This window comes from Cucurbita maxima, unplaced genomic scaffold (genome assembly GCF_002738345.1).
Source record: "Cucurbita maxima cultivar Rimu unplaced genomic scaffold, Cmax_1.0 Cma_Scf00020, whole genome shotgun sequence".
Classification (NCBI taxonomy): Eukaryota; Viridiplantae; Streptophyta; class Magnoliopsida; order Cucurbitales; family Cucurbitaceae; genus Cucurbita; species Cucurbita maxima.
This window is the reverse complement of record NW_019272036.1, coordinates 804,844-831,385: the sequence shown is the minus strand read 5'-3', so window position 1 is coordinate 831,385 and position 26,542 is coordinate 804,844. Positions and strand designations below refer to the sequence as shown.

Below are 26,542 nucleotides of genomic sequence, written 5' to 3'. Positions count from 1 at the left end.
ATCAAGCTGAAACTTTCCCTTATTGAGACATTGATCTCGATCAACTTTTAGCAATTATGAAACCCAACAAATCTTCAGTAACTCAACTCATTCACCTTATTCAACTAGATCCCACACCTATCAAACTCAGTACACATTCAAACTTCTAACTTTGACTCTTAATCCATCGATCTTGACTCAAAAACTAACTTTTGAAACGGTAATAAGTAATCAATCAAAGTCGTTTGAGAATAATAATAGATAATTAATAAGGTTGAGAGACACGTGCAAGAGTATCTCATGTCAGAAAGTGTATGTCCCACACCTTTGACCTTGATCGTTGTGAAAGGCCCACTTCACTGTAAGAACACAATACAAACACATCCCAATTGATACCCCATCCACCTTCCTTTGTCCTTCCTCAGCCTCACCCACTTAATCAGCAGAATTTGCTTAAAAACTACAACAAACAAAATCTCAGGAAATCCAAAGCTTTTGATTTCCGTTCCACACACAAACAGATTAAGATAATGTTGTTATATCTATCTCAACTCTGGCTGAGACACGACTGAGATATTGACAACAAAACAGAGATTACCCTTTTCTTTCCACAATCTTCTTCTTCCGTCCACTACCAAACCACACTTTTCCACCACTATCATCATCATATAAAACGACCGAATCAACGATCCACACGCTCTCCACATCCATATCAACTTTTCTTTCTACACAGTGTGTTATGTGATGAAGATGGAGGAGAGTTTGTAAAAGTAGGTCAGCCTCTGCTGCTTTCCAGCTCTGCCGCCTCTTCCACCCATCATCATCTTCTTATCTCTAACAAATTCAGATTTAAAGACTTCAAGAAAATGAATGATTGAAGGGTCAGTGAAAAGAAAACAACCAAGGAAGAAAATTAAAGGAAGTTTTTTATCAAAAAATGTGAGGGCTACCCATTTATATGTGCCAAACATATACAACTACACCCTCCTCCTCCTCCTCCTTCACTGCACATATTATATGTTAAAGATGATGCTGTTCTAAAAGCTCTTACAAAGAGAAATGAACCTCAAAAAGGTAATGAAATCAGATTTCTAAGAAGAAAAACCTCCATTACAGCCCACCACCCGCTTTTCCTCTCCACCATTCCATCATTGTAAAGCACTTTACAGAATGCTGTGTTGTGTTGCCCCTTTGTTTCATCAAGCTTCTTTTCTTTGTATTTCCTTTCCTCTCCCCATTCAGACCAACCATGTGTTCATCAGACCATTAAAACATCAACCTGGACAGATAAACTGAACAGCCTAGACCTGAAGCATTCTCAGATGGTGGACTATTTTCCCACTTCCTCTCACAGCTTTCCCAAAATCGTGGGGTTCGAAGTCCGACGAGCATTCAGATTGCTGCTGCTTAGCTATTTGAACTTGCATTTCTTCTCAAGCTGGCTCGCTGGCTGGCTATCAGATAGATGCCCGTTGTTATTTTATAGGGCAAGAGACACCATTCGTAATTCTCTACCCACCCGCAGGTTGTTTTTGCTCTGTTGATTTCACTTGCACTGCAGCAGTATGCACGTAAGGAAAACCTGCAGGTACAAGCTGATGAGGATTACCAGAGGACTGTGTAGTAGCAAACTGAGCAGGATGGAGAATAGCTTGTGTAGGTAAGCCACCAACAGCTTTCATATTAGCTGCATTAGCTGCAGCTGCTGCTGCAGCAGCAACAGCCTTGGCAGGATCAGTAGTGGTGGTGCCTCCGATTGTAACAGGGTGGACAAGAGATAGCATTCCATTGGAGGATGTTCCTCCCGAGCCCTGTGCTTGCTGCTCTGGACGACGTCTTGAATGTGAAGGCGAAGCAGTGGCAGTGCTACTTGAATGGGGAAATTGAGCCTGCATGTAAGGGAAGAGCAGCTGAGCTTGCTGCAATGTTTGCTTCGCCAAATGTTGCTGTTGCTGTTGCTGTTGTGACTGTGGATGTTGGGATAATTTAGTTCCAGAATTTGAAGAGGCCACTTGGTTATTGCCAAGAATTGACGTAACATTTCTCCCACCAACAGGAGACGACTTCTGGGGGGGCATAGATGTAGGATTCTTTGTCTGCTGTGATGATAAAGAAGAAGATTGACCAACTTTATGGCCCATGGAACTGGAAGTAGCTGTCCGCGGGCTTCCACCGGCACCCTTTGACATCGAAGAATTAGTTGGTGAACCGATCATTCCCGGAGATGGTGACTGATTACTGCTAGCAGGTTGCTGCCCTTGTGATTGTGTGGTAGATTTTTGGTTAGCTGCAAAAGAGATCTGAGAGTGGTTTTGCTGCGGACGGCCCTGCTGTTGGGGAAGATTTTTGATGGATGATGTATTTGACGAAGACAGAGAGGGGGTTGGAACTTGAGAAGAGGTGGTGGTTCTTACAGAATTCTTCCACTGAGGAGATTGAGCAGGACTGTTGCTGTTACTTGGGACAAGATTTTGAGAAAAAGAAGACAATGCATTAGGAAACTTGGCAGCCATGGATGTAGGAGGGTGCTCAGCATAGACATTGCCATTACTTGTCGCCGATGTTTTAGTCCTTGTCACTGCAGCTGCATATTGCTGTTGCTTTTGAAGCTGAATCATCTGTTGTTGTTGCTGCTGCTGCTGCTGCTGCTGCTGCTGACGACTTCGCTGCAGTGGATGCTGAGAACCACACATATTTACAGTGCTCATTGTAGAGGGCATAACGGAACCTGAAGTTCTAAGAGTTCTTGCAGAGCTGTCAACAAGAGCAGCCCCAGCCGGAATTGTGGACTCGGCTAAATCAGTTCTAGAGAAGGCAATGGACTGTCCAACAGTTGGAGAAGCCTTCACAGACATGTTCTTCCTCTCATCCTCTGCAGCAGATGTATGCACAGTTTTTCCTTCTTCGGCTACACGAAGAATCTTTTTCTGCTGAGCAGCCTGTGCAGCTGCAGCTGCAGCCATAAAGTGTTGATACCCTTGCCTGGTGATCTCAGGAATACTTTGAAATATAGGATGATTTGGTGATATGGATGAAAGGTCGAGGCCGGGAGCAGATGGTGCCCCATTGGGAGGAGCAAAGGACAAAGCAATAGTTTGAGATGGTTCCAGACCTTTAGGACCCTGCGGCTGTTGTTGTGGCTGCTGTTTCTTGTCATTTGGTGCCCCACCACCTGCAGCCGCCATTGAAGCAGGAGTCATCAAAGCAAAATTAGGAGTATGCATTGGCATTGGAAAATTTGGACCATAGACACTCAGATTGGCGAGATTCATTCGACTATCAGCAGTCGACGGGCTATCTTCACCACCAATCTCAGACTCGAGTGGCCTAGTTTGATGAGAGGCATGATTCTGCTGCTGTGAATGAGATGGCTGATTTCTGGAGGCAGGAAAGCCTTGAAAGTTCCCACTGACAGTGCTCCCATGTGGCCTCTGCTGCTGATTCGATAGGTTCTTTTGAGACGACGAGGAACCATTGGCGGCAGCAGCAGCAGCAGCATTAGCATTCTGAAGGCCCTGTTGATGAGGGTGAGACTGAGGAGGTGGTTGCTGCTGCTGAAGCTGCGAAGGATGAAGCATTTGGGAAGAATAAAACGACCCATTGAAGAACGGCATAGAATGAGTGTGGGTTCCTCTATATGGCGGCGGTGCACCGACGTGCGCTGGAATTGGGTATGTATATCCATTGTTCTGCAAAATGGCTAAATATTGTGGTTCATTGCCAGGCACGCCCGAATAGTTGAAACTCATTGCCGGTGCGGCAATGGCTGCCACAGCTGAGGTACTAACAGAGGAAGAATTTGAAACCACACTGCCATTGGCATTCCCACTAGGAGGAGGAGACTTCACAGAAACAGGCCGAACAGAAGTGGCTACAGCTGCCTGCTGCTGCTGACTCAAAGGCAGAATAAAAGCAGGGCCATGCTGAAATCGAACACACAACGCCAAATTCAGCATATAAAACAGAAAATCTCATCTCATACCATACAGCCAACAGAAATAATTGTGTAGAAAAAGTTATACCAGGATATTACTAGGCGCTCCCGGTGGTAGAGCTTGCTGAAGTAAAATTTGCTTTCTCTGAGCACCATCACCAACATTAACAGCCTGAGAGCCCCTATCCTTCCCAGCATGACCCGAAAACATTCCGAGACTCTGGCCCTTATCCAGCATTGCATTTTTCCCGTTTTTCGGTAGATTTCCTTGCACATCTGCAGAGGGCACAATGCTGAGATTACCATGCTTGGGCCCAAACAAGGAAGCCGAACCTGCTGCTGCCGGCCAGAATGGATTCATCCTCGCAATTTGCTGATGATACAATATATTCCGAGCAATGTAGAAATGCGTCGCACACCTCTTCAGCCGGGGTTGATGGAAAAGCAAATTTGGCGGCTGTTAAAAGCCAAACGACGAGAGATTTAGGAATTGAATAGACCCACAACAAAACAACGGTAGAAGAAGTATAAAGAAGAACATTTAGACTAACGCAGAAACGTCTACCTGCATGGCTGCAGTAGGCAAAGCGCTTCCATCCACCGACACAACTCCTGGCAGAGGAGCCACATATCTGCTAAAACAATACATTGTCATTCCAATGGAGTAGAACAAAAGGAAAACACCAATATATACTGATAAAAAGTTCTGTAAGGATCCAAATAATCCAGATTGTGTGACCGTACCCCATAGGAGGCAACCCACTTGGCCAGCCAGGTAGAGACATGGGCAAAGGAAGGGAGCTCGCTTGAGCTGAACATAAAGTAAAAAAACAACATTGAATCAGCAACCACTTTTGAACCAAACCAGATAAGGAGAGTGAGGAAAGGATGGAGGTGCTGGGATTCGAAAAGTGGCACTTACAAGCACCAGATCCAGCCTTCTCGGAGCCCGGTTGCGGCGGTGGATGTTTCAGAACATACTGGGGGAACTTGTTGGCATCCACAACATTTGCAGTGGCACAATCTCTGCCAGTTGTTTTCTCTAAATCAAGTTGAAGGTCAACCTTTCCATCTTTGCAAACAATGGGCTTCTTTGAATCATCACCTTCCTCAACTGCAATTGCTTTGGACTCCACGTTCACAACTTCTTTAGTCCCAAGTCTGGTTGTTCCTTTGTCTTCTTCCTTTATCAGAGGTTTCATTTCCTACATAAATGCAAGCAAGCCAAACAAGATTATATAAACAATTAATTCCAACATGGGCCATAGCTATCAAGCAAGTGGGCAGGAGAAAGTGAGGGTGGCCCGCTTACCGTGTCCGCATCTATGACCATTGGTTTAGCATCTACGGCCACAAAATCAATCTCTCCATCCCTTTCTGGTGAAGCTCGTAGTGGAGGAGCCTGTACAACACAGGAAAGAAGAAAAACTCTAATTTCCATATAAAAATACAAAAACTTGACTGGGGATGTTTTCTTAATGATGTAAAAGAAGAAGAAGAAGAAGAAGAAGAAGAAGAAGAAAAAGATTATCTTCACCATCAGATCTATCTTGTATTTATCATCCCGCTGGTTATCAACGTCAAAGGTGGACGATTTGGTTGCTGTCGTATCCTCTCGCTTGTCTTCCAATCTATGGCCGTTTGATTCCTTCAGGGGCGATTGGGATTCTTCCTTATTTGTACCCATAACTTTGCCTTCTGATTCTTCAGTCAATGGCTTGGAATTGGACATGACACTGGCTGTATTCACCTTCAGGGCTTCTGGATGGGACTCAGAAGTTGCTGGTAAGGCCTGGGAATTTCCAGATTCGTTTGAAACAACTCCATTTTCACCAGCAGATCCAGAAACTTTATCCACATTTGTTGAAGGTATATCGGTGTTGGTTGGTTGATCGGCTGCTTCAGGCTTGGCTGTCGACGAAACAGGGCTATTCCGAAGACTGAAAGCCACCATGTTCTCATCGTCGTACTTCACAGGACGCGGTCGCTTCCTCTTGGGTGCTGCAAATTTCTCATCGGATAATTATGAAATATTGATTTCAGACCCTTTCACAAAGAAATAACCATAAAAACAACAAAACTCACCAGTGGCTGATATCGGAGTGACAGAGGAGCTGGAATTCTGAGGCAAAGCTGAAGAGGGGTTAGAAATGGGCGATGAAACTCTGGATTTGGCATCCATGGCGGATTTGGGATCAAACTTCATGGAATCGGCTACTTGTTTTGGAGGGGCTTGAGGCTGTCTCATCATGCCGTACAAGACTTCAGCAATCTCGATCTCGATCTCGTCTTGAGCCATGGAAGATGGCTTTGAGGAGGATTTGGGCGGCCGGAGTTTAGGCCCGGCTTGCTTCTACAACAGCAGACGGCTTATCAGATACCACCCCTTATATCCCCAAAAAAGAATCAGAAAAGATATAAACGGAGTAGAAGTAAGACCAAAGACCGACCAGCTTCTTCCTCACCGAAGCATTGGAAGAAGACGGCGAGGCTGGCGGCTGAAGAAGCGTCGCCATTGCTGTAAGACTTGGTGGCCTCACTGGCGATGTCGAAGCCTGCCGGCGAATGGCCTCTGTAACCATTCCGCCGCCTGCCGCTGCTGGCCAACATTCATGAGACCGCTTCGTGGAGGCTGAAACAAACAAACAAACAAACACAAAACCAGAAAGAAACCGTCAGAATCTCCTTGACCTAGGGCAGAGAAATCTATCCAGCCGATTATATACCTGAACGGGCTTTTCTCGGTACCGACACACCAATCATCTCATCCGCGGGCTTCCACGACGGTGCCGCTCTAAAACTCTTCGCCGGTGGATAACTTTTCCGATGGTTCAAATTTGTCGCCGGATTCGGAGGAAGCATTCTGACGGAAGCTCCAGCAGCACCACCGCCATCGTCGTCTTCATCGTCCTCTTCGTCATTTACACTCTCCTCAGAACTATCTTCCCCTCCATCTTCCCTATTGTTACCGCCATGAATCAATCTATCAGCTCTCCTCCTCTTGCTCCTGCTAAGCCGATCTCTATCTCTATCTCTATCCCTGTCTCGATCTCTGTCTCTATCCCTGTCTCGATCTCGATCTTTCTTCCCGCTTCCTCGATCTCTCAATCTCACCGTATCCTGCAACTCGAGCGGTCCATCGTCCTCTACACAAAAACAAACACAAATCAAAATCAAGAAAGAAAAAAAAGAATGGCGGTTATAACTCATCATCATCGGAGAGTTAGATCTGAGAAAATTAAGACCTGGAGAGTCACGAAGACTACTACTCCTGTATCTCCGTCTAGATAGGCCGTTGGATGCCGCCATGTTCGTCGTCGTCCTTCTAGCTTCTCTATTCCTATCCATATCTAATTCCTTCTCCCTTCCACCGAATCAACTATACCAAAAAACTAATCTCATCTCTCACCACAAGAACAAAAAGAACCCCGACGGAAAAAAATCGCCGGGGAACGAGAGGAAACTCCAGAAATTACAGATTCGTTTCCTACCTCCCTCCCTCCCCTCCCCTCCCCTCCCCCGGCTAAAAAACCGGTAGAGAAATGAAAGAAGAAGAACAAAGAATAAATAGATTCCTCCACTAAAGAAGCCTATCTATCTGCAGCAGACGAAGAAGATGAAGAACAAGAAGAGGAAGATGAAGAAAAATGGTAGCTTTTCGCTTATCTAATCTGCTTTCAATCTCTTTTATCTGGAGCGTGTTAGTCCTCTCCCTTCTCTGTCTCTGCTTCTCTCTCTCTAACTCTGTAATGCATGATCCTTTCCCCTGGGTCTATTTCACTAAAGCAAAACTTCTCTGGACGGCTAAGATTAAGCCTCCCAAAACGCCAAGACATCCACACCGTCCCTACCCAACAGATTCAGTGGCCACGATTTTACCAAAAGCCAACATGGCAAAATCCTAGGCGTTGAGTAGAATGGGCAGCGGTGGGACCCATACTTTATCATGAAATAGCAACGTGTCACACTCTTTTCTTCCTTTCCAAGCTTTCATATTTACTCTCGCTACCGCTTTTCTAATTTTCTTCCTTTTTATTAATTTCAGTGTGTAATAAATAAAATAAAAAATTAAAAAAATTAATTGCCTTTTTTTAAAATTCGTTCCCCCTGAACTCAGATATATTGATGAGAGAGAGAGAGAGATGACTGGCTAGTTTTAGGGGTCCTTGAATTTTTCCACAAGGTGTGATCACTGATGACTGGCTATACCCGGTAGCGAAGACGTTGGTAAAAGCAACACCACGATCGCAACGAATCTAGGTGGCCGCATAAAATATCGTTCCAACCGGTCAACTTTCATTATTCGGTTTCCACGTTTTCATTCCTTTTTTTTTTTTTAATATATATATATATATATATATATGACGGATGAGATTAAATTGTCGATATTTCGAAAATTCATTAGTGGGGGCCACGTGAGAACCACAAAAAATCAACCGTCCCGATCTCTCTCATCTCCCTAATCATCCACCGCCGTTGGATTACTATCTGACGTAGCCACCTTCTCCCATTTTATTAAAAACAATTAAATTTAATTAAAATTGACGCCGAGCTGGCATCGAACCAAACAGGTCGGGTCCCTCCCGTGTCGATCAGCGCGCCGTGCTTTCACCGTCGGATTGTTCCCATCGCACGGCCGTCGTTCCGAAACTCGAGTCACGGTCGCGGAATTTCCGAGAACCCATGGGCCCCACTTGGATGCTCTTATTATATTAATAATTTTCCTTCCCTCTCTTAGCCTATTGTCACGTTCGCCTTACGTGGCATCATATGATGACGTGTTCTCGGTCCCACCTTTTAAATTATTTATTTCTTTTTTCTCTCTCATCTATCGGTCAAATTCCAGTATTCGCCGTAATAATTAAGAATATATTTAAACCCTAAACCCAAAAAAAGACCAACCAACACCAAAAATTTTAAAAAAAGAATCGACACGTGTCATTTTATGATTGGGTATATTCTACTCCGCTTGCTACATAAGCACCCACCTCGGATCTTCATCCATTTCCCGTGCTCACATGCGGGTAAATAACTAAATATCTAATACATTATCATAGCCGCGATAACTACACACGTCTGTCACGCAAACCCACTCGCACAGCCCTGTATCATTTCGCAACGTGGAATGATACTAAACATCCATGCCCATCTGTGAGATTTTTATATATCAACATACGCGAATTTTAGCATTGCTCAATAAAAATAAATAAAATATGTGTGAGGGGAGAGCAGCCACGTAGGAAACATTAGACCCCACCGGAAAAGGCTCAGATGGGCCCCACCATTATTTTATTTTATTTTTTAATCTCCAATTTGTCTGTTAGCACCTACGTGGCAGTCTTTGTAACCGTCTGCGTAACCCTAGCCGTCACCACCACCTTACTCTAATAAGCCTTCACTAATTGACATCCATGTTTTTAGCCTTTTAAAAGCCAAAAATAAATAAATAAATAAACAAACAGACTCTGACAATTTATTATTTTATTTCCTTTTTTTCTTTTTAATAATATTATCTAATAAATTATTATAATAATCACACGCTCCATTCAATATTTAATTTTGGGAATATGCTTTTTTTTTTCCCTCATTTAATTGAATAATATTCAAAACTTTGATTAACAAATAGGTCAGATTATATTTTATGGATATAAAAATTAAAATAAATAAAATTTATTCATTGGATCATTCAATAAAAATAATTATTTTTATGTATTTCAAAAATTAACAAAATATATTATTATTAAGATTATTTGTAAATATATATGGACAATAGATTCTTTTAAGTAAATTCTAGGGTAGATATTAACTTTCATTTCATTTTTAAATAATTAATATTGATACAACATACTATTTTTAGAATAATTTATTAACTTCTCATAAATTTCTATTGTAATAAAAGAATTTGCAAAATTAGATTATAAAAAATAAGAAGTAAAATTATTATTAATTAACAAATAAAATAAGATATTTGGATTTATTTAATATTAATCATATAATATTATAAAAACTGGATCTTGTACATCTATCATGTTACGTCATTGGAGGGAAGAAAACAATTCAAACTATTATTAATATTAAATAATGTATCGATATAACCAAATAATAATAATAATAATAATAATAATAATAAGCATCAAGCATATGCCTTATGAATTAAATAATTTTAAACTTTAAAATATAAAATTAGATTTTATATTAACATTTTTGACATTTTCAATTAAAAAAGAAAAATTAATTATTATTATTATTATATTATAATCTGCACTATCCTAACTTTAATTTAACAATATCTTATAATACATAAAAGTTAATAAAAATTGATTACAAAATTGTAAATAGATTGTTTTACAATAAATTTATTAACAAAATAAAAAGTAAACATTTTTCAAAATAAATAAAAAAAATACTTTAAAATATCTACTTTGTTTTGTAATTCCAATACAATAATTTGGATTAATAATTTAGGCATTATAATAGTTTTGGAATATTTTGGAAAAATTATATATTTTTGAAACCTAACTTTGTCATTATTAATGAATTTTTTACTTTAAAACAAAATTAGCGAATTCTTTTATTAATATAAAAATTAAAAAATTGAGTGGTGGCACTCGACAAGCCCCATTCACGACCTCAATCAAAACAAAATAAAATAGAAAATTTTAAAAATATATTATTTATTTATTTATAAAATAAATCTTTATGATCAATCCTCGCGCGCGTGTGAGTGTGCCACGTCGGTATGGCCACGTGCGACTAAGGGGGGAAAGTAGGGTAGTTGGGTGTTATCTACTGAGGACTTTTTTAATAAAGGTTCTCTTCTAAATGTGACGACACGTGTCGATTAACCAGTGGACGGTCTTTTCATTACAACAACACCTGGTGTTGCGTTTTTTAACTTTTGGATCACGGCATGTTATTTATTATTATTTTTTAATTAATAATTAAAATCTCATTAAATAAATATTCATAAATTATAATATTGTCAAATATTTTTAATTTTTATAATAATTTTAAAAATCAAATTGATTATAACTCTAAAAATCGAGTTAGTTATGACTTAACTAAAAAAAAAATAGCAACTCAGGAGTAGATTCAATATAATCTATAATAGTCTAAACCAATATTGTCTCCTCACAATCCAATCTATAATGAGATCTCACAATTCACCCTTTGAAGGCTCAGCATTTTCGCAGACACACTACTCGATGCTTGACTCTATATCATTTGTAACAGCCCACAACCTTTTTATAACTTAGATTCAACAATTTGGGTTGGTCGAGTTCTCGGGTCATGTAAACACCTTTGATGTCGTATTATTATTTTTTAGAATAAATATTAAATTACTAATGTTTGTATATTTGGCGTATTTTTATTTTTATGATTTGATAAAATTTCGAGAATTTTAACCCATCATAAAGATTAATTTTAATGCTTAAAGTCATATTTATAAATTATAAATTTGATGAAAATCATATAACATTTGTGTTTAAATGGAATAATTGGATATGATTTTAAGTTGGAATTGGCAACCATCCTATTATGGGTAACACAATGTTGTCAATAAATTTATTTCAACATTTTGACTAATCAATCAATTTAGATAACAAAACAAAACAAATAAATAAATAAAGTCAAAACTATATTAAATAAATAACATTCTTATATAACTTATTAATTGTATAGTTTTGTATTAAAATAAATAAAATTAGTTCATTCATAATGAATGTTTCGTTATCTTCTCCAACCGATGTGGAATCTCACAATATCGATATGTAGCCAAGTAATGTTCGAACGAAGACCGTTAGAGTGAGTGAAAGGGGCAAGATGGGAATTTCACCATTGTTACCTCTGCCAAGACCATCTTATCTCCATCAATCTGGGCTTAGGGCAAGATTGTGAGAGCCATATGGGCCCTAAACCAGTCTCAATCCTGTTTTTGATGGGCCACAACTCTTTGTGACAAAGCCGACATGTCGGTTCATTACATTATAAATTCTAGAAACTTACTTGAAAAGTCAATGGAGAGATTATAAACCCATGACCATTCCCTAAATTAACCGATGTGGGACTTTCATCATCCAACACCTTCCCTCGAACAAAGCACGCCTCCCCTTAATCGAGGCTCGACTCCTTTGGAGTCTTAGTCATTTTTGACTGCCTTCGTACCTTCGAGGAGGCTTGACTCCATGGAGTCCTTTGTTCGACATTTAAGGATTTGTCAATCTATTGACACGGCTAAGTTTAAGGCATGACTCTGATACCATGTTAGACGAACACGACTCTCCACAATGGTATGATATTGTCCACTTTGAGCATAAGCTCTCATAGCTTTGCTTTGGGCTTCCCAAAAGGCCTCATAACAATGGAGTTAGTATTCCTCACTTATAAACCCATGATCATTCCTTAAATTAGTCGATGTGGGACTTTCATCATCCAACACAACCCATCTTTATCCCAATCTTATCCTTTCAAAATCCTCTCTCTTCATCTCATTTGTCAATACCTTTTTAGTCATTTTTCAAGCATATCTCGGACCAATTAGAAATTGATAAAATATTGTCTCATAAAATAAAACATGTCTAGACTTTGTTTGGACATACCGAGACCACCACTTGCATGCACTAAGGCACTTGTTGACCATACTCAGGTTCAATCAAATAGTTTGCTTGATCAACTAATAATCAAGCTGGCTCGCCTTTTATTGGCTCAAATTAAATATTAATTTATGTTTTAAAGTGTCAGGGGTCGAGAACGATATTTTTGTGAGATTGTGTAACATACCACACCGCTAAACTTTCCCTTCAAAGCTTCCCCTAAAGATTTTAAAATGGTCTGTTAAAGAGAGATTTTCACATCATTCACAACTTCACTCAAGGTTCATGCTGGCCAGAAGCCCTGCTAGGACTATAAAGATAGCTTAGGTTCACATCTATAGTTCTTTTTTTTTTAAATAAACATTATATTAAAAAATAGAAAATATTTATTACAAAATTATTTGATATATATATATATATATATTTATTTATTTATTGTCGTGATTATTTCATTAAAGACACACTGATCTCATTGCTTAATTGTTGAGCAAAACACTAAATTGGAAAAATTTTGTTTTTTTATAAACCAACTAAATTCTGATTTAAAAAAATAAATAAATTCATCATCGCTTTTAATTAATATAGATCGATGATTGGTCTACTGTTACAAGTAATTTGAAATCTAACTCGTTTATCATCATTTCATAGCGAATGAACGTAATAGATGATAATAATTGTTCACCAAATTATGGTGATAGTGACGAGAGACGTCGATCAAATATTCTCAAAAAATTCAGATTAAAAGAAAAATGTTAAGCAAAAAGCAACCTCTAAAAGTCTAATTAATTGTTGCTCTAACTTAAAGACACATCATATCTAAACAACATCCCAATAAATTGAATCATAAAAAAACGAACCACCACCAAATTGGTGTAAAAACGATACTCGTTTTAAAGAAAAAAACCGACAGATCTTTTATTAAATAAATGTAAACAAGTCATTATTAACAAATATTCTCTGATTTAGTCCGTTATATATCATGGTTAGTCTTACAGTCAACTGCTAGCAAATATTATCTACTTTGAGACATTACCATTACTCTGATTTAAGACATTACCATTAGTCTCACAAATGGGACCTCACAATCCACCTTCCTTGGGGGCCGAACGTGCTTGCTTGCACACTGTTTGTTGTCTGTCTCTAGTACCATTTGTAACAACTAAAGCCTACTGCTAGTTGATATTATCTAAAACAGGTCGGGGAGAGAAATCCATACATTTATAAAGAATGTTTCGTTACTCCCTCCAACAGCCCATGTGGGATCTTACAAGAAACGACTTTGTATTCGATTTGTATGATACGCTACCTATGAACGATTTAGTTCCTCGACCCGAACCTTGTATTCTTTCATTGGAAGGTCTTCAACTCCAACAATTAATGGTCCCACAAAAAGTTTAGTAAAGGAAAAAAGACATATGGTATCGTATTCTTATTCTCCTAAAGTCAAAATTATTAAACCCATAAAATTTTCTCTTTTAATTTATTGCGAAAAAATCAATTGCCTTAATTAAAAATGATTCTCTTACTGTAAATAAATTGTGATTAAGCGACCACAAATATGGTTAAAAGTTAAATGACTCTTAATTAAATATTTATAATTATTTTTATTTAATTTTATTGAAAATAATTTTAATTGATATCGTTATTAATTTTAAATTTAAATTAATCCCAAAATTTAAGGATATAAATTACTTTTTTCCTTTAAAAAAAAATTGCTTAAATTCTAAGATCCAATGCCCAAAATGGGTCCACCCCTAAACAGAAAATTAATTTTTTTTTGTAAAATAAATAAATAAAATTTTGTAAAACAGAGTATATAAATTAACAAAGAAAGTTACTGTCTTTTTAACTCTATCCATCAAAATTTCTTTTGAGCGGAGAGAAATTTGAGAGAGGATAACCGACGGAAAATGGGTTTTGCGGCGGAGAGAGTGGCGGCGCTGATGGCGGCGGTGTTTGTTGTCATAACGATGGGACCAGAGCTAGCAGCTGCGACGGTTTATAAGGTCGGAGACGCTGCTGGATGGACTATCATCGGCGGTGTTGACTACAAGCAGTGGGCTGCTACCAAGACTTTCCAGGTCGGCGACGCTGTCGGTAAGTTTCCGATGAAGATTATACTTTTTTAATTGTAGTTAATAAGAAGTTTGAATATTTGGAAAAAAAATTTTTTTTTTTTTTTTTTTTTTTTTCAGTATTTGAGTACAACCCCCAATTTCACAACGTGATGAGAGTGACGCATGCTATGTACAAATCCTGCAATGTCTCGGCGCCTCTGGAGACCCACACGTCCGGCAACGACACCATCGCTATTACAACCAGAGGCCATCATTTTTTCGTCTGCGGCTTTCCCGGCCACTGCCAGGCCGGCCAGAAGGTTGACATCAATGTGCAGCGCCATACTTCCGCCGCTGTAGTTCCGTCGCCCTCTGTCCCGCTTGTAATACCTACCCCTGCACCGGCACCTAGCGGTGCTGCCAGTCGTCTCGGCGGTGGCCTTGCGCTCTTGGCTTTGCTGTTCTCTGTTGTAGCTTAAGATTGAGACCCTTCTTGGCCTTGCGCTCTTTTTGTTCTATGCTTTTTTTTTTTTTTTTTTTTTTAATTTTGAACATTTTGTAATTTGGAAATGACGAAAATGGTCTTAGCATCCCAACTAGTTTAGGGTTAATTAGATTGAAAGATATTAATTTTAAAGGCTATTTTTGTCATTTTTTTACTCATAGTCTTTCACTCTTAGGAGCAGACCCAATCGTTCCTGACCTTATTTATTTATCTACCACGGATAATTTCACCCAGAGCTTCCCAAAAATTTGGCCACATCCGTCCCCGTCCCCGTCTTCGTCTTCGTCTTCTAACACATCTGATATCTTTCCTATAAAGTTCAGTGTGCAGTATTCCAAGAGCTTACCTCAGCCATTTTTCTATCTTTACGTTCTATGATACAATACAATGTTGCAGGTACATAATGGGAAGATTAAAGTAATAGCAGAGCTGCTTTATGATTCTTATCAGTTGTCTGTGTTGTTCACCAGAAGTCCTTTGAGAAGTGGCCTCTCCACGTCCCTATGGGTATGTATTCTTCGATCTGGACGATGAGCTCTGCCATTGTTACAATGTTAACATTAACTAGTTAGGATTGATGAAATTTATATTTGCTACGATTTCTATATATAACTACGTTTGACACGCTAAACAAACACGTTTTGCCAGCGACTATAGTTTCTTAAGCATGTTTCATCACATTCTAGGAAGTATTGTGAAATAATAGTGTAACAACCTAAGTCCACCACCAGTAGATATTGTCCTTTTTAGGTTCTCTTTCGAGCTTCCTCTCAAGGTTTTTTAAACTCGTCTGCTATGGAGAGATTTCCACACCCTTATAAAGGATGTTTCATTCTCCTCCCCAACCTACGTGGGATCTCACAATTCACCCCTTTGGGGCCCAACGTCCTCGCTAGCACACTGCCTGGTGTCCACCCTCACCAACCAATGTGGGATCTCATAATTCACCTCTTTCGGGACCCAACTCCTCGTTGGCACTCGTTCCTCTCTTCAATCAATGTGGAATCTCACAATCCACCCTCCTTCGTGGCTAGTGTCCTTGCTGGTACACCGTCCGGTGTTTGACTTATAAAAAATGTTTTGTTTTCCTCCCCAACCGATGTGGGACCTCACAATCCACTTCCTTCGGGACCCAGCGTTCTTGCTAGCACTCGTTCCTATCTCCAATTAGTGTGGGATCTTACAATCCACCCTCCTTCGCGGCTATCAGTCTCGCTGGCACACCGCATAGTGTTTGGTTCAAATACCATTTGTAATAGTTCAAGTCTACCACTGACAAATATTATCTTCTTTAGGATTTTTCTTTCGGGTCTCCCCTCAAGATTTTTAAAATGCGTCTGTTACAGAGAGCTTCCACACCCTTATAAAGAATGTTTCGTTCTCCTCCCAGACCGATGTGGAATCTCACAATCCACCCCATTCGGGGCCCAACGTTCCTCCCTGGCATACCGCTCGGTGTCTGGCTATGATATCATTTGTAACAGCCCAAGCCCACTACTAGAAAATAATGTCCTCTTTGGGCTTTCTTTTTCTGGATTCCTCTCAGACGCATCTATTAGGGAGAGGTTTCCATACCCTTATAAGGAATGTTTTGTTCTCCTCCCCAACCAATATGAGGTCTCACAATCCACCTCCCTTCAGTGCCCAGTGTCCTCATTGGCACTCGTTCCTCTCTCCAATCAACGTGGGATCTCACAAATAGACATATAGGTCAAAGTAGATGTGTTCTTTTACGAGTTTTATTTCAACCCAATATCTGTTTAGGGCAAAGATGGAAACTAGAACCTTTTGGGATACCTATGTCACAGATTTCTCAATGACCAAAGTATTCCTGTTGTAAATATTTGTTTTGGTAGGCAAGTAAAGCATCATAGAGAGTCAGAGACCTTACACTCGTCGGATTGTAGCTCCGCCGCATCCGAATCTTCGCTATCCTGCATAGAGGTGATCGTATCTTGTTAACATACAACCTCGTGCATTTGAAATATTAAAATGTGGTAAGGTTGACATACTACCTCTATCAACTAATCCTTTCGAGTTATCAAACCAACCACATTCGATGGACGGGGGACAACAAACACGTGTCTCAAACCTAGTTGTCGGAAAAGATTATACACCTAGGCCATTGGAAGATGCAACATTTTGAGTGAATAACAAAACTAGATGAAACTATGAAGCAAATAAATTTATTAACAAGTCTTCTGAACTAAGATGAATATCATCAATAGAAATGCCTTTACTGGAAGCAGGCTTCACAAATTCACTGAAATTGTGCCTGAAGTTCAAAGGATATTTAAGAACTTAATGAAAAAAGTGAGGATACCCATCATTTGATCTTGAATCAAGTTTCTATTCACCTGCTTTGTATGGATCCTCTTGGATCTGAAGGCAAAGAACTATGCTAAAAATCTACTTTAGACTGCAGAAGTCCTAACAAGTAGCTGCATCAACAAAGATATCGTTAGGATTTATGGTATGCTTGAATCATATTGTAACAGCCCGAGTCCACCGCTAGCAAACATTATCCTCTTTGAGCTTTCCTTTTCGGGCTAGGGAGAGATTTTCACACCCTTATAATGAAGCACCCTTATAAAGAATGTTTTGTTCTCCTCCCCAACCGATATGGAATCTCACAATCCATTCCCCTTTGGGGCCCAACGTCTTTACTGACACACCACCTCGTGTCCACCCCCTTTGGGATTCAGCCTCCTCGCTGACACATCGCTCAATGTCTAGCTCTGATACCATTTGTAACGGCTCAAGCCCATCGCTAGCAGATATTGTCCTTTTTGGGTTTTCCCATTAGGACTTCCTCAAGGTATTTAAAACGAGTCTGATAGTGAGAGGTTTCCACACACTTATAAAGAGCGCTTCGTTCCCTTCTCCAACTGATGTGGGATCTCACAATCCACCTCCATTTGAGATCCAACGTCCTCACTAGCACTCGTTTCTCTCTCCAATTGATATGAGATCTCACACATATATCATCTAGCCCACCCCCAAAAGAAAGGTGGCTTGTCCTTCACACTATACCTTCTAAGCATCAGTCCAATGACACGTGTTTCTCCATTTCTAGAGTACTCAATCACCTCAGGGGCAAAGAAGCACAACCTTAAGAAAAGGCGAATATACGAGGAGAAAAAAAAGAATTTAGCTATGCTCACAGGAAAGCCATTATGTCGGTTGCTCCGTAAAATACTAACAATATCAGCAACCTTAACAACACGGGGGAAGGAGACAACCTTCGAATAGAGAACACAACGTGTCGGTGAGGAAGAATAGTTAATGAAACATCATTGCTTGGATAATACGTGGTACTAAATTATACAGTGATAAGAGTTTCAAGAATAAGTGAAGGTCACCCTTTTTCCACAGGCCCCTTTTGCTGTAATTTTCCGCATCTGGTACTTTGGTCTTGATTCCAGTAATGGAATACCCTTCAATTGAGCCTGCTCTTCATATAGGCCTTCATTGAAGACATCGCCAACAGCCTGAAGTGTTCATATGAATAAGCTGTTAGGATCGCACAACAACATACACTCGATTTAGATGAACACAAACAACAGGAGAGAGAAAATACAAGGAGGAATATTAGTTAGAGGCTTATTGTGATATCCCACATTGGTTGAGGAGGAGACCGAAGCACCCTTTATAAGGGTATGGAAACCTTTCCCTAGTAGATGCGTTTTAAAGTCTTGAGGGGAAGCTTGAAAGGGAAAGCCCAAAGAAGACAATATCTGATAGCAATGGGCTTAGGCCGTTACAAATGGTATCAGAGCTAGACACTGGGACTATGTGCCAGTGAGGAGGTTGTCCCCCGAAGGGGGAGACACGAGGCGGTGTGCCAGCAAGGACGCTAGGCCCCGAAGGAGGGTGAATTTGGTAGGGTCCCACATCGATTGGAGTAGGGAACGAGTGCCAGCGAGGACGCTGGGCCCTGAAGGGGGGTGGATTGTGATATCTCACATTGGAGGAAAACGAAGCACCCTTTATAAGGGTGTTGGAACCTTTCTCTAGTAAACACGTTTTAAAGTCTTGAGGGAAATCCCGAAAGGGAAAGCCCAAAAGAGGACAATATCTGTTAGCAGTGGGCTTGGGCCGTTAACACTTATATTGATACAGAGAATGCAGAGTACATTTTCAAAGCACTGCCTAAGGGTATATATAGTAAGCTATAAATAAGCAGCAGACTCCATAACCCAACCTAAGCAACTTTCACGTGCATTGATGAATAGGAGAATACCTTGAAATGAGAAGGACAAGCATGATGAGAGGTAAAAATTTCAAATTATTTGAAATTTCAACCACGATGACACACAGAGACACTGTCATTCGCATAGAACCACCTAGAAAAGATTCAGCACCCAACAAAGCATATCTACAAAACCAGTAAGATTTGGAAGAACGAGCACGATTAAGTACAGTTGCTAACGATTACTTTTGGTTCGTGTTACCCTAAACTAAGAATATATAGACTCACGTTCCCTCTTCAATGTTGGGTTTCCTGTAGAAACTAACCACAAACTTGCCAACCAAACGTCCATATGTAGAACCAATCATTATACCAGGAACAAACTGACCGGCAGGAACCGCAGTACCAAACGTCACGACTGCTAAGGTATAAAACATAACCTGAAAAATAAGCAGAGTGGACAGATCATCATAAAACATCATATAATTAAGTTCTTCAAAAGGTAGCAGCACCAATTAGCGATCCTATCTTTATCGGTTATAAAAAGAAAGGAGGTTTATGTAACGGCCCAAGCCCACATCCAACATTGGTTAGGGAGGAGAATAGAACATTCTTTATAAGGGTGTGGAAACCTCTCCCTAGCAAACGCATTTTAAAAACCTTGAGGGAAAGTCCGAAAGGGAAAACCCTAAAAGGACAATATCTGCTAGCGGTGGGCTTGAGCCGTTACAAGTGGTATTAGAGCTAGACATCGAGCGATGTGCCAGCGAGGAGGCTAAGCTCCAAAGGGGGTGGACATGAAGCGGTGTGCCAACAAGGACACTGGGCTCTGAAGGGGGTGGATTGTGAAATCTCACATCGGGTGAGGAGGAGAATGAAGCATTCTTTATAAGAGTGTAGAAACCTCTCCCTAGCAGATGCGTTTTAAAAATTTTGAGGGGAAGCCCAAAAGGGGAAACCTAGAGAGGACAATATTTACTAGCGGTGAGCTTGGGCCGTTATTTAATAAGAAATATTTTAAATCCAAAATGAATATTTGTGAACAATGTGGATACCATTTGAAAATGAGTAGTTCAGATAGAATCGAACTTTTGATTGATCCAGGTACTTGGGACCCTATGGATGAAGACATGGTCTCTTTGGATCCCATTGAATTTCATTCGGAGGAGGAACCTTATAAAGATCGTATTGATTCTTATCAAATAAAGACAGGATTAACTGAGGCTATTCAAACAGGCACAGGTAAATTAAACGGTATTCCCATAGCAATTGGGATTATGGATTTTCAGTTTATGGGGGGTAGTATGGGATCTGTAGTAGGCGAGAAAATCACCCGTTTGATCGAGTATGCTACAAATCAATTTTTAAATGGTATCAGAGCCAGACACCGGGCGATGTGTTAGTGAGGAGGCTGAACCACGAAGAGGGGTGGACACGGAGCGGTGTGCCAGCAAGAACGTTGGGCACCGAAGGGGGGTGGATTGCGAGATCCTACATCGGTTGAGGAGAAGAACGAAGCATTCATTATAAGGGTGTGGAAACCTCTCCCTAGCAGATGCGTGTTAAAAGCCTTGAGGGAAAACTCGAAAGGAAAAGTTCAAAGAAGACAATATCTACTAGTGATGGACTTGGGCTGTTACAGTTTTCCGTTACGAGAATGAAAATATGAGACAGGACAATAAATGAGCATGTCAACAAAGAAGAAAACTACGCCTTAAACTACGTGAATAACTCTGCGCACTGAACTCATGCATTGTTTTTGCACTGAACAAATTCCTTACGGCATCATCCTGTAAAAATAAATTTACAGCTAAAACAAGATGGTAAAATAAAATTTGAAGACAGAAAAAAAAGAAAAACCTGAGTGTTGAAGAAGATGGTCGCAAGATCATTGTATTCATTGTCCTTACTGCAATAAAACTGAAAAAAGAACAGTAATAAACAGCCAAATTTTCATGCTAAAAGAACAAAAGATAACCAATACTGATTCTTACGTTAACATAATTCCCATACATCCCAGGAGGCCTTGGGCATTCATTACCCAGTTCAGGATCAGGTTTGGGGCATGGAGTGCATTGCCTTAGAAGTGGTAGTCCGAACGAGATAATAGACGTTAATACTGATATGAGACCAACCTCAATGATCTGAAAATTTTCGAGAAAAAAGTGGTTTGAATCTGAAATTGATGTAAAAGAGGAATCATTAAACGTTTGCGTACCTTGACTCCGTTCCCGTTCTTGTGCAAATGGTTTCGACGCCAGTAAGTCATGTAAAGAGTAAGCTGGTTGAATAGTGCTCCTAGTAGAATAGTGAACATAAAAACTAGTTGCCAACTAAAAAGATATGGCTAAAAATACTAACCCAATAAGCCTCCAATGACCCCAATCACAGCCATGGGCAACAGCTCACCAAAATAGTAGTCCTCTTGGCCACTAAAAAGTTAGCCATCAGCAAAGATGAATTTGAAGGAGAAATAGGCAGGGAAGGGATGAATGGATTATGAACCTTACTCTGATATGTCCCATATTATGAAACCACCTGAACCAAAATGTCCACACTTTCCACTCTTACACCATCCCATAGCTGGACGCACCACCACAGCCACCACAGCAGAAGTAAAGAACACACGCCACAAAAGTTGACTCTTCCACCTTCGTTGTCGTATACAAAATTCAAATATGTAAATTTCTCAAGTCAATAATGTTAATACTCATCATACCCTAAGGGCTCTACGTACTCGAAAGTACAACCAATAATATGCGAAGATATAAAAGCAAGTTCGATTGTTTTTCTTTTTCACTTGATCCCTCGAGCTAACAAGTTCGATTGCTTTGACTCTGACACTGTAATAGCCCAACCTACCACTAGCAGATATTGTTCTTTTTTGGCTTTCCCTTTCGGACTTCCCCTCGAGATTTTTAAAACGCGTCTGCTAGGGAGAGGCTTCCACACCCTTATAAAGAATGTTTCGTTCTCCTCTCCAACCGATGTAGGACCCCCCAATCTACTCCCTTTTGGGGCCCAGCGTCCTTGCTGGCACACCCTCTCGCGTCCACCCCCTGTCAGGGCTTAGCCTCCTCGCTGACACATCGCCCAGTGTCTGGTTCTGATACCGCTTGTAATAGCTCAAGCCCACCGCTAGAAAATATTGTCCTCTTTGGGCTTTCCTTTTCGGGCTTCCCCTTAAAGTTTTAAAACGCATCTGCTAGGGAGAGGTTTCCACACCCTTATAAAAAATGCTTCGTTCTCCTCCTCCCTAACCGATGTGTGATCTCACAATCCACCCCCTTCGAGGCCTAGTGTCCTCGCTGGCATTTGTTCCCTTCTCCAAGCGATGTGGGACCCCCCCCAATCTAGCCTCTTTGGAACCCAACGTCCTTGCTAGCACACTGCCTTATGTCCACCCCCTTTAGGGCTTAGCCTCCTTGCCGGTACATCGCCCGGTGTCTGGATCTGATACCATTTGTAACAGCCCAAGCCCACCGCTAGCAGATATCGTCCTCTTTGGGCTTTCCTTTTTATGCTTCCACTCAAGGTTTTTAAAACGCCACACTCTTATAAAGAATGTTTCGTTATCCTCCCCAACCGATGTGGGATCTCACAAACCCAAACTATAAGGATGAAAAGATTACTTTCCTCATAAATTAACAAATAGCAGAAAAACACAGTATCACCACAAAAGTCAGCCTCCAAGCATGTTGTGAGGAAGAAATGAGTTTTACCAAGATGTTACTTCTTCTAGTGCAAATAAAACACCACCAACCGGAGCTCTAAAAGTTGCAGCAACTCCAGCTGCACACCCACAGGTCACCTTTCAAAATGTGAACCAAAAAGTAGGAGAACAATTAGGCAATATGTGTATTAAACCATGCAGAAAGTAATGTTAAATCATGGCCTGTTTTGGACAGGACGGTTCACTTAAAATGCTAAAATCAACTTACAAGATCACGATGAACCCGGTCACTCCTGAACACTTGTAACCACCTGGAATTGAGATGATATTTACCAGATCCACCCTGATTTGGAAAGGACATGTGTGAGTTTCATTGATCAAACAAAGCAGGAATTTATATATATTCAGGACACCCTGATGATATTGGAGCTTTCAGATAAGAAAACCGACGGTATGCGAGCGTTGAACATCACGATATCGAACAATGACTCGATTTCAAATGGATACCAAACAGCTAATGCATCAAAGTTCGAGACAAGTATGGAATAGCAATAAGACTATGAACAAGAGGCCAAGAGGCCCTTCCTTGCCTAAAGCCAATCCACCTCCCACAGAGCCAATGCTTCCAAATATCTATCATATCCCAAGATTATGAAAAGAAAACAAAATGACAAAACTTGAAAAGCATATCTACAAATTGTACCTTTCCAATTAGGGTTCTGAAGAAAAGGACACCATGAATGTCAATTCCTGTTCATTTAAACAAAAGAAATGCTTTCAAACGCCCACCAATATTGTAACAGCCCAGACCCAATGCTAGTAGATATTGTCCTCTTTAGGCTTTCCCTTTCGGGCTTCCCCTCAAGGTTTTTAAAACGCGTCTGCTAGGGGGAGATTTCCACATCCTTATAAAGAATGGTAGCACTTTTTGTGAGATCCCACATCGGTTGGGGGAAAATGAAACATTCTTTATGAGAGTGTCGGTGAGAACGTTGGGCTTCGAAAGGGGGTAGATTGTGAGATCCCACATCAGTTGAAGAGGAGAATGAAACATTCTTTACAAAGGTATGGAAACCTCTCCGGACATTTTAAAAACCTTGATTGGACAACATGGTCGATCAATTCTGCTCCGATTCCAGGGCAGCTGAAATGAACCCAAGTTTTGACGACGATCAAACCCAGAAACTCAAAGTTAGGTGGGGGTTGGAAATGAAGTGAGGAGAGAATCTGTGACAACCGCGAATCAAGATACTAATAAACGGGATTGAAGTTGGAGGAGTTGGAGACTTTGATACTAATAATCAACTGCTAAGTAAGAAGAACTTGGAGACTTTTATATTGACTCGGATAATGCACAACGTACCATCAATAAAGGATTCCATTTTTCTTTATATATATATATATATATATATATATATATATGTATATAAATTAAAGTGGTAAGATTCATCCTTTAACTCTATGAATTACCATAACTTTTCTTACATATAGTTTTAAGTGTCAAATTAAACATATAATTTTTTTAAAGTAATAATTTGCTGGCAAATATTGTCGAGCTAAAGAAACATTTTTCCTCTCGAACTAAGGTGAAATTTTACAATATATATATATATTTTTTTTTGTAAGATTATAAATTAAAAAAATAAATTTGAAGTCCAATAACTAAAAGAAGAACTAACGTAAAATTAAAGAATAATGTTCTCCACATTAAAGAGAAAAATATGGAAAAAATTCAGATAAATTCATTAAAGTCCCGCTGCAACTTTCTTTTGGAAAAAAAAGTAACCAATTATAAAAGGAACAAGTTGTGTCTAAATGCAACACATTATCTTAGTACTGAGATCAACGACGTTTTTCTTTTGTATAACTTCGGACAGAATAACGAACTCTTCAAATTTTGATGCTTATTTACACTCATTTTCAAGAGACTTAGAAGAGGATTAGGCATGCAGGTAAAAACTCAAGCAATTGGTCTCGAAAAAGACCACCAATGCCAGTGTGCCAGCAAGTAATGCTCGCTCCAATTACACCCTCCGTAGAACTCAAACAAAGATGGGAAGAAAAAGGTAAGGAGTGATGACTCATGTCTAGATGTTCGGGATACCTTGAGAAGTCTACTAGTGTGTCGCTCCAACTACACCCTCCCGATCACTCAAACAAAGATGGGAAGAAAATGGTGAGGAGTGATGACCATGTCTAGATGTTCAGATACCTTGAGAAGTCTATCAGTGTGTTGCTCCAACTACACCATCCCGATCATATAACTCAAACAAAGATGGGAAGTAAAACTCAAACAAAGATGGGAAGAAAAGGGTAAGGAGTGATGACCCATGTCTAGATGTTCGGATACCTCATTGCATTCATATTTTCACCTTGAATTAAACAAAAGAAATCATTACACAACGGGCTTTCGATGGCATCGCCCAACTGCAGTCGGATAGTTAGTTACCATAACCAGACCGATTAATCTTGCACTCTACCAAAAGACTCCATAGGACTTTTCAAAGGCCGTGGTCTGGGCTATGTATGGACTTTTAGTATATTTTGTTGCCCAATTTCTCTATTTTGTATGGGTTTTGGTACATTTTGGCCCAATTCGCTGGAATAAATCACCTTTTGTTCCATCATCTCACCTGTTTTGCATCAACAGACACCACTCTGCTGCAACAAGGATTAGAACTATTGGCAACTGATGGATTGACATTTTACCTTTTGATAGGTAAAATATGTTTACGTTGATTTGTTCTAATACGTCCGCTGAAGACACTATCGACTTCATTTTCATCAGCATCGGCATCGTTGCAGAGTATGATTGAATGACTTCAAAGAAAATGAAGGAATCAGAAGCCAATAACATTTAAAGGAGAGACAGAGCAGACCAGAAATGAGCCTTTTCGTATAACCATCCGTTTGCCAATTCAATACACGCCTTCCTACTGTACTTCTAAAGCACTGTCTTGCACATGGAAAGGGGTTCGGAACCTTTCATGTTAAGCCATCCATCCAACACAGTGACTATAATCTAAGCGACTGTCAGGATTTAACTATTTAAGACGTGTCGTAAAGTAACAAATACGTTACGTTTCCCGTGTAATTTCACCAGATGTAGGCTTCGTCCAATCGAGCTTTCACTTTAGAACAGCTCCATCAACTGCTGGGCCACATCTGCATTTTTGCGTGAAAGCAAAACAAACCACGTCAAAACTTGGTTCATTCTTTTTTACAGACAAACATTAAGAACAAGCTCATGTATTACGAGTAAAACAAAGAAGTATACCCGTGAAATACCTTACTTAGACCAAACCTTGCAAAAACCTAACCCAATTACAGACTATATTCATATGATGCAATATCCATTATTGTTCTAAAATATCTTGTTTTTGGTTTTAACAAATACGGGTAAACAAGTTATTTTCATATACTTTTTGGTAGCTTATTTTCATGGTCGATAGGTCTATTTTAAGAGTTAGATTTGTTATCTACTGAACCAAGACTTGTAAATTGTTATTGTTATTTTCAACTACAAAATAATCTTTAACTCTGTTCAAAACTTTTAGAACAGCTTTGAATGGTAAAACTTTTTTTTTTTTTTTTTTTTTTTTTTTTTT

General features: G+C 39.8%; 4 protein-coding genes across 13 annotated transcripts in view; 1 reads left to right on the top strand and 3 right to left on the bottom strand.

Annotated features, from left to right (window-relative positions):
- Window positions 1-884: 884 nt before the first annotated feature.
- Window positions 885-7,679, bottom strand: LOC111494709 (protein TIME FOR COFFEE-like). Of its 3 annotated transcripts, XM_023144676.1 has the most exons (12): window positions 7,159-7,679; window positions 6,976-7,059; window positions 6,640-6,939; window positions 6,364-6,545; window positions 5,999-6,266; window positions 5,451-5,914; window positions 5,226-5,315; window positions 4,836-5,118; window positions 4,658-4,724; window positions 4,479-4,545; window positions 4,002-4,370; window positions 885-3,902 (listed from the first exon to the last, which is right to left on the bottom strand). In XM_023144676.1, the coding sequence occupies exons 1-12, from the start codon at window positions 7,259-7,261 to the stop codon at window positions 1,491-1,493; spliced, it is 4,689 nt and encodes a 1,562-aa protein (XP_023000444.1). In that variant the 5' UTR covers window positions 7,262-7,679; the 3' UTR covers window positions 885-1,490. The 3 variants fall into 3 exon arrangements, with proteins under 3 accessions (XP_023000444.1, XP_023000442.1, XP_023000443.1); XM_023144674.1 differs by having other exon boundaries at window positions 6,640-7,059; XM_023144675.1 differs by having other exon boundaries at window positions 6,379-6,545; window positions 6,640-7,059.
- A 6,679-nt stretch (window positions 7,680-14,358) lies between these two features.
- LOC111494208 (mavicyanin-like) lies at window positions 14,359-15,138 on the top strand. The gene is made up of 2 exons (XM_023144094.1): window positions 14,359-14,604; window positions 14,703-15,138. Exons 1-2 carry the CDS (start codon window positions 14,418-14,420, stop codon window positions 15,041-15,043), a joined length of 528 nt encoding a protein of 175 aa, XP_022999862.1. The 5' UTR covers window positions 14,359-14,417; the 3' UTR covers window positions 15,044-15,138.
- Window positions 15,139-17,083: 1,945 nt separating this feature from the next.
- On the bottom strand, window positions 17,084-24,206 carry LOC111494206 (chloride channel protein CLC-d-like). Of its 4 annotated transcripts, XM_023144090.1 has the most exons (12): window positions 23,203-23,373; window positions 22,984-23,072; window positions 21,772-21,912; window positions 21,623-21,693; window positions 21,480-21,559; window positions 21,256-21,405; window positions 21,122-21,181; window positions 19,550-19,701; window positions 19,313-19,447; window positions 18,103-18,560; window positions 17,427-17,488; window positions 17,084-17,186 (listed from the first exon to the last, which is right to left on the bottom strand). In XM_023144090.1, the coding sequence occupies exons 1-10, from the start codon at window positions 23,293-23,295 to the stop codon at window positions 18,509-18,511; spliced, it is 1,023 nt and encodes a 340-aa protein (XP_022999858.1). In that variant the 5' UTR covers window positions 23,296-23,373; the 3' UTR covers window positions 17,084-17,186; window positions 17,427-17,488; window positions 18,103-18,508. The 4 variants fall into 4 exon arrangements, with proteins under 4 accessions (XP_022999858.1, XP_022999860.1, XP_022999861.1 ...); XM_023144092.1 differs by lacking the exons at window positions 17,084-17,186; window positions 17,427-17,488 and adding an exon at window positions 23,638-24,206 and having other exon boundaries at window positions 18,461-18,560; window positions 23,203-23,277; XM_023144091.1 differs by lacking the exons at window positions 17,084-17,186; window positions 17,427-17,488; window positions 18,103-18,560 and adding an exon at window positions 20,973-21,051 and having other exon boundaries at window positions 19,316-19,447.
- A 1,601-nt stretch (window positions 24,207-25,807) lies between these two features.
- The window catches only part of LOC111494205 (cyclin-T1-5-like), a 9,461-nt gene continuing 8,726 nt past the window's right edge, over window positions 25,808-26,542 (bottom strand). For all 5 annotated transcript variants that reach the window (XR_002720148.1, XR_002720150.1, XR_002720149.1 and 2 more), the window contains one exon: window positions 25,808-26,099. Coding sequence is in view for 1 of the 5 variants with exons in the window: in XM_023144089.1 (XP_022999857.1) it covers window positions 26,068-26,099 (32 nt within the window). In the remaining 4 variants the exon portion in view is untranslated. The remainder of the gene's footprint in view (window positions 26,100-26,542) is intronic.